Source organism: Lotus japonicus, chromosome 6 (assembly GCF_012489685.1).
Source record: "Lotus japonicus ecotype B-129 chromosome 6, LjGifu_v1.2".
Classification (NCBI taxonomy): domain Eukaryota; kingdom Viridiplantae; phylum Streptophyta; class Magnoliopsida; order Fabales; family Fabaceae; genus Lotus; species Lotus japonicus.
The window spans coordinates 7,015,869-7,023,356 of NC_080046.1; the positions used below are offsets into that span (position 1 = coordinate 7,015,869).

A 7,488-nucleotide genomic window follows, 5' to 3' on the forward strand; every position below is an offset into this window, starting at 1 on the left:
GATCGAGGTAAGACCCACAGACGACGCCAATGTTCTGTACTAGGGAGATCCGACGTAAGACTGACAGAAAGTAAACCCTAGCAGAGTACTAAAAATATCGTAAAAGGAATATTCTCATTAAATGTTCAAAAGGTACTTTTTACAAGGTGTTGACCTCTCCTTTTATAGAGGAAGTGATCATGATGTGGACTTTTACTGTACTTGGGCCTGACAACCGGGGCCCAAGTCTCTATGCATATAAGACAAATCTAAAGGAATCTTCCAGCTGGCGTGTGGGCCTGACTAAAGGAAGGGCGGGATTCGATGTTGTTCCGTGAATCCCGCCAAGGTGTCCTTCGTTCATCTGATTACTCAATTTGGGCGGGCTTACTCAATTATGTTCCGCCCATTCCAGACACTAAACCATTCATGATTAGATTGATTAGTTATAATTTATTTTTAGTATGTTGGGAATTCTTCAAGTGTAAATATTAAATAAAAATAAAATGAAGTCTCACATTAAAAATGAAAGTCTTGAGTAATATATAAGTGAAAGGAGTCATACAAATATTAACTTAAGATTTTTTATGAAATATGTGATGTCTTCACTACCGTGGCTTACCCTTCATGCAATATGATCATAAAATTTAAATATATATTCATGATTATGCTTCTCATGCTATAACCGTGAGTGTCTAAGTGTCTTACACCATAATATAGTGTAATGTGATATTGATATCCAGTTGTGCAGCCAGGCTACAGAAATTCGAAAGGCAGGGGCAGAAACGAGGAAACAGTAGCACTAATCATAATAATATGCAACGCGTCTTTGACTTTTTAGCTCATTTTTAAGCTTCGGTTTGGAATTGCTATTGCATAAGAAAAAAAAGAAAAAGAATGGCTTTTGATTTGTATTGGGATTGGAGGGAAAATCAATGGTAGTGGCACGCATAACATAAACATAAACGTCTCAATTTTCAACTAAAGTGCTGTTACAAAGACAAAAGGAGTGAAAACTGGAAAAAAAAGGTACAGCTCCCAAACCCAACTCAACCAATCTATAAATTCATGTAAGTATATTTTATATGGCAAATAGTAAAGTTTGATTGTAAAGCACTAAAGCTTGTGCTAACCTCATGTTTCTCCACCTTCTGTTGCTTCTTTGTTATCACAAATATCTATCTTCTCATTCAGCAATACTTCATTAGTGCTTGTATTTGTTAACTATTGTCTATTGACTCTGTTTATTTAACTTATGACTTCGTTTGATTGCTGAAGTACTAAAGAAGATTTCACTTCTTCAGGCTTCATCTGGCAACAATATTAAGAGTGATGAAGCTTATAAAGTTGCTCACCAGTGTTTTGTTGCTCATGGTTGCCACTGTGAGCAATGCAAAAGGTAATATATGCACCTTTACCCTTTTCTTTTCTTGTGGGTCTGTCAGATCTTTTATAAGTATCAAGGAGAATGATATTCTGTGGTGAACTATTGCAAGGTTCACCTTTATACCATGGCTTTTCATTTGTAAAGGCTGCATTATCAGTTAATTTTTTACTTGGAAATATTTATAAACTATTTTTTAATGGTCCAAATAATTTTTCCTTCATAGATCCATATTCCTTCAACTGGTGTTTCCTGCATCATCTAATTTAATTTGATAGTTAGGAGCAATAGTTTAAAGCTTAAAAATTTTCATTGTCTTGAATAAAATATATTGACCCTATGCCTGGCACATTTTGCTGTTTAGTTATTTAAGAGTGAACCCTCAAATTCGTCCAACGATACAGAGTTAGGCAGGTTCATCCATGAAAGAAAGAAATGCTTTCGGAAGTCCATGAATGTGTTAAACTGTTAATCATCCCTCAAGTTGGTCTCTCCGTCACTTCAAAAGTTGTTGACCAAAGTGACAGATGAACCAACTTGACTCACAATTGACACATTCACCCACTGCTCAAGATATTTTCTTTTTCAGGGACGAATTTGAGGGTTCACTTTTATTTTAAGGTTAGGAGTTAGAGACATAGAGTGCTTGAAAGGACAAGCAAGAAATAAGTGAGTGCACATATTTTCTTAGTTGAAGGTAGATCACACATTCTTGATTCTTGATCATGCAGGTGCATTTGTGGGGGTAAACATTGGCACTCATGTTTCTGATCTTCCATCTGCTTCAAATATGGTTACCATTCTAAAAGCTCATCAAATCACTCATGTGCGCCTATTTGATGCTAATTCACACATGCTACAAGCCCTATCAAATACCAGCATTGAAGTGATTGTTGGTGTCACTGATCAAGAAATATTAAGGATTGGAAAATCTCAATCAGTTGCTGCATCATGGATCAACAAAAACATAGCTTCTTACATGCCATCAACAAATATCACAGCAATAGCAGTTGGTAGTGAGGTTCTAACCTCAGTCCCAAATGTTGCCCCAGTTTTAGTCCCTGCCATGATTCATCTCCATAAAGCTCTGGTTGCTGCAAACCTAAACTTCCGAGTTAAGGTTTCGACGCCGCAGTCCATGGATATAATCCCTAGGCCTTTTCCTCCTTCTGCGGCCGCCTTTAACTCTTCATGGAATTCCACAATTCACCAACTCCTTCAGTTTTTGAAGGACACAAACTCATCTTACATGTTAAATGCCTACCCTTATTATGGATACACTAGAGGAGATGGCATTTTCCCAATTGAGTATGCACTTTTCCAATCCCTTTCTTCAGTGAAGCAAATTGTTGACTCAAACACACTCTTCCATTATAACAGCATGTTTGATGCTATGGTGGATGCTACTTATTATTCAATAGAAGCCTTCAATTTCAATAACATACCCATCATTGTCACAGAGACTGGTTGGCCAAGTTTTGGTGGAGCTAATGAACAAGATGCAACTATAGAGAATGCTGAGACTTACAATAACAATTTGATTAAAAGAGTTTTGAACGGTTCTGGTCCTCCAAGTCAACCAAAGATACCAATTAACACCTACATGTATGAATTGTTTAATGAAGACATGAGAAATGGTCCTGTGTCAGAAAAGCATTGGGGTGTTTTTTATACTAATGGAAGTGGGGTTTATCCTTTGAGGTTTGGTGGTGCTTCTAACCATAATATTGGAAATTCTTCAGCATTGTTTTGTGTGGCTAAAGATGATGCAAGCACTGAGAAGCTGCAAGGTGGTTTGAGCTGGGCTTGTGGACAAGGCCAAGCAAATTGTATGGCTATTCAAGCAGGGAGGCAGTGCTATTTCCCCAATGATGTGAAGAGACATGCTTCTTATGCTTATAATGATTATTTTCAGAAAATGCATGGTGCTGGTGGTACATGTGACTTTGATGGTACAGCTACAACAACTAACGAGGATCCTAGTAAGTCCATTTTTATTTTTTGATTCCATTCTTATTGCATGTTCTGCTTGTTTGGAAACTCGTCCGAAAGCTACAGTGAAGCCAAAATCACAGTGGATAGAAGCAACTTCCCTTAGCTTTTGCTTTTATCCACCATGATGTAGCTAATGTAGCAAATGCTTTTCAAATTGCACACTTTCACAATTACATCAACACAGCACATGCTTGGATGAGTGTCCTAAGAATCAATTCTGAGATTATGGCAAAACTGAACTGATTTATATTTGGATACACAAATGAGAAAATTAATTTGTGTAGACTAATGTTATGCAATCCAACTATCAAATCCTATAATTGATTAAATCCATATATAGCAGAGCCTAGGTTTTAATCGTGGAGAATCAATACTGAAATTTATAAATGCACATCCAATTACGCCTTCCTTGGTTAAACATAAGCTGGATGAGTGAAAGTAAAATCTTGGATTAGGAGATCAATCTCTCTTTTTCTTGAGGCAGCTTGGTGTCATTCGTGAATCCCAGGCTTGAGAATAAAACCTCATTTAACTTCACAAGTCCTAGAAACGTCTTCTTATTGCAACCTCAAACTGATTAACTTGGATTGCATAATTTAGAAACTCCTAAAGGGGGTAGAAAATTGTGGTGGATTCTTTCCAAAATTTCTAAACTTGTGAGGTTTGGATTTAGTGCTGTCAAAACCCCTTAAGTCACTGCAGTCATGACTTTATAGCCATGCAAATTTGAAAAAATCAATTTTATGTGAACGTGATGATTGTCATTTTAAATCCGGCTACTAAACTTTGACTGCAGTGACTTGAGGGGTTTTCGCAGCACTAAATCCTAGTTACTATTTCATTCTTTTATGTTTATGACTGAAATGCTTATTTCTGATCATTGACATGACCTCGTGTTGAGGGTTTGAAGGATGAGAGCTAAGCAACTAACAATGGTTCTCTTGTTGCAGGTTATGGATCCTGTATATATGCGGGAAGGTGAGAATGTGACTCTCTCTTTGTACACCCATTATCAATTAGATTTACAAGTTATAATCGTGTTTAACTTTTAAATCTAATCAATTGAATATTTTCATGTCAGTTCTATCTTGAGCACTGGAGGTGGGAGTTTGCCTTCTACGGCACTTGGACCTATAGGTCCTGTTGGTGTGAGTTTGAAGCTGCAAGTGTCAAACCTTCCATATTTGTTATCTATTTCTAGTGTTATTTTTGCTCTGGTGCTGTAATGGTCTTAAGGTCCATATGCTTTTAGCATGAAATTCAATGATCATTTGAATGTATTTTTGCTCTTCACATCTGTATACTTATCGTATGATGGTCATTGTGATGTATACTCTCAAGGTATGTAGTTGCAAAATTTAGTGCTTTAGGATAAGCCAAACGAGATATTGGGCCTTCAAGAAATGACTGTCATTGTTCGTTAGACAAAACTAAATACCCCACCCACAAATTCACATACACTGATACACACCACCTTGAATCCTGTAACTTATAAAAATATCCTCAGCATTTCTGAGTTTTCATTCCTGAATAAAATTTAATTGGGAAGCTATTCCTGAAAAAAAATTGGGAAGCTAGATGTACACATTTCTTTCCACAATCTATTATTTACCGCATACGAGTCAAAAATTAACTACCTCAACATATGTCCCACGGAAGCTAAATAACTAACAGCCACAAACTTAGTGAAGTTTTATTGAAGCACTGCATTCTAGTTTGTAGTGTGTACGAAAGCACAACATACCGCAAACTAAAATGCGGTAGTTTAATGTACAACAATCGGTGTAATACAACAAATCAGTTAGCGAGTAAGAAAATACACAAGATGGATAGAAAATTCAACATCATAGCCGATTTAAACATTGTAGATGGGATTGAAATTTACCATAAATAATTATACAATTCAGGCTTCCCTCACTGATACAAACACTCATTGATTGCTAATTTCGGTCAAACTGAGTCATCAGATTCATCAGAGTCACTCCTATCAGGATCCCCTGCATTTGTAAGAGTCTCCGGAGCATCATGCTTTGGTTCAGGTGTAGGTGCAGTTTTTTTATTAGCACCTCGCACATTCTCATCCCCTTCTTGCTCAGCTGCTACCACATGTGAGTCTCGGTCAAGGAAATATCCAAAGTTAAGCTTTTTTACACTATCAATAAATCAACAAAGTATGTGCTCGGTTTCACTTATGGAAACCACATCTAAGTCAGAAAATCATGTTAAATCACAAACTAAAATGTGCATCTTTTGAGATAACATGCTCTAGAGTGTATGTGCCACATGCACATAAAACAGACTAAAACTTCATTTTGCCATTGATGCAAAATACTATTCTGGTTTATCCCATGAACCCAATGCAAAGGAGAGAAAAGCTAATGTGTTAAAAGGGGCAAAAGAGTAAGCAACGACAATGATCTCATCAACCATGAATTTCTAAGAGAAATTTTTTGAAGTGGAGTCATAAATTTGTATCTAAGATTCGGGAAGTTCTATAAATAGATGTTTGAAACAAAAAGGACAAAAAGATATCAAAATTGTCAGCAACCATGAATTTAAAAGAGAGAAATCTTAAAGTGGAATCATACATTTGTGTATCTAATCTTAGAATGCTCAATAATAAGCTTTTTGAAACAAACAAGACAAAAGGATATCAAAACTGTCAGCTGTTCCTCCTGCCATGATTTTGAGAAGGTCTTTCTCAACACGGGATACAAGCTCAGGCTGCAAAATGAGGGGAAATTAAGGTAACTAAGAGATCGAACATGCTGACACACACATATACATTTAGAGAGGTAATGCTAAGTTAACATTATGCGAAAGAACAGCATACATTAAGATCAGGTTCTCTGCGGAATCTACGCTTGCGAGCATCTCTCATGGGAGGGGTAAGGCCATGCCTGTACTCAATCTCATCTGGAGCAGCATCACCAGATTCCCTCACCATAATCATCTGTTAGTTGGGTTCATAATGCAGGCAGTTAGTAAGTTGTATGAACCTAAGGAGTAAAATTACGACAGAGAATAATTATGGATACTTCACCTGACCAATATCAGCACTCTTAATCAAAGAGTTGTCATCATAAGTCTTGTATGATTCAACGACACAAGGAAGGTCTAATAAAGAAGCTGGGAAGTGCTCATCCTCGATCGCAAATGTACCGCTCCTTCCATCCTCATTAAATGACAAATCTAATGACTTGTCTTCAGATGAAGAAGGATTGTTTTCATTCAGAAGACGCTCTATCCGCTCCGCGACATTAGGTGGAACTCTAAGTATGAATTGCTCCTCCATAACTTAAACCACTAGGTTGAGTTTGGAATCGTTACAAATGGGAAATGATTTGATCTAGAAATCACATAACAGACTTTAATTCAGTTGATTTACAAAAATCTATAAAACCTAGCGCAAGTAAGATAAAATAAGGAGAACCAGAAGAATCAAAAAGCATAACAGAATGTAACCGTAATATAATCATTGACAGCAAAATCAACACAAGATAGTGATCAATTATACAAACAAGAACATGAAAAAATCAAAGCCGAACCCTAATTATAATTGAAAACATACAGAGAGAGAGAGAGAGACGAAGAGAATGAGAATGAAACCCGGAAAATTGGCGGCGACGGTGGCAGGGTGGCCTGAAGTTGGTGGCGAGCGGTGGCAGAAGACACGTGGTAAGGGAGGAGGGATGGATTTTCGATTTGAGAATGAGAAACAGACAGTGAGTCTATTCCCTCTGTATTCTTTACACAACCGACTACCGAGAGAAAGAGATCAGTAAATTTTTTTTCCCGATATTTCCACTGGTATGGAAAATTCCCCCTATTTTATTATTGTTAATTTTTTCAAATATATTATTTATTTTTAAATTTTATTTTAGGAAAATGCTTTACCGCACGAGAGACGAGATTCGTCTGTTAATTGGTTAATGGAATTTAATTATATTAATTAATAGACTTTTTTTTTATTGTTTTAGAAACATGATTGGCTGAAAAAGCAATTCGTTGAATTCTTACTAAGACAATTCGAGCAAAAGTCTTTTTTTAATTAAATCAAGCAAAAGTCTTGCAAGACGAGCCAAAGCCTCAACTCTTTAAATGCAAAAAAAATCTGTTAGGCATAATTT

General features: G+C 36.5%; 2 protein-coding genes across 6 annotated transcripts; one reads left to right on the forward strand and one right to left on the reverse strand.

The window, feature by feature from the left end:
• The first annotated feature begins 883 nt into the window (after positions 1-883).
• LOC130723299 (glucan endo-1,3-beta-glucosidase 4-like) lies at positions 884-5,466 on the forward strand. Of its 3 annotated transcripts, none has more exons than XM_057574292.1 (5): positions 884-1,008; positions 1,284-1,378; positions 2,095-3,345; positions 4,309-4,336; positions 4,440-5,466. In XM_057574292.1, the coding sequence occupies exons 2-5, from the start codon at positions 1,312-1,314 to the stop codon at positions 4,582-4,584; spliced, it is 1,491 nt and encodes a 496-aa protein (XP_057430275.1). In that variant the 5' UTR covers positions 884-1,008; positions 1,284-1,311; the 3' UTR covers positions 4,585-5,466. The 3 variants fall into 3 exon arrangements, with proteins under 3 accessions (XP_057430275.1, XP_057430274.1, XP_057430276.1); XM_057574291.1 differs by having other exon boundaries at positions 973-1,049; XM_057574293.1 differs by lacking the exon at positions 884-1,008 and adding an exon at positions 1,080-1,192.
• LOC130723300 (transcription initiation factor TFIID subunit 7) lies at positions 5,027-7,136 on the reverse strand. 3 transcript variants are annotated; one of them, XM_057574295.1, is made up of 4 exons: positions 6,948-7,136; positions 6,402-6,707; positions 6,192-6,311; positions 5,027-6,082 (listed from the first exon to the last, which is right to left on the reverse strand). In XM_057574295.1, the coding sequence occupies exons 2-4, from the start codon at positions 6,651-6,653 to the stop codon at positions 5,972-5,974; spliced, it is 483 nt and encodes a 160-aa protein (XP_057430278.1). In that variant the 5' UTR covers positions 6,654-6,707; positions 6,948-7,136; the 3' UTR covers positions 5,027-5,971. The 3 variants fall into 3 exon arrangements, with proteins under 3 accessions (XP_057430278.1, XP_057430279.1, XP_057430277.1); XM_057574296.1 differs by having other exon boundaries at positions 6,930-7,136; XM_057574294.1 differs by having other exon boundaries at positions 6,968-7,135.
• Between the last annotated feature and the right edge of the window lie 352 nt (positions 7,137-7,488).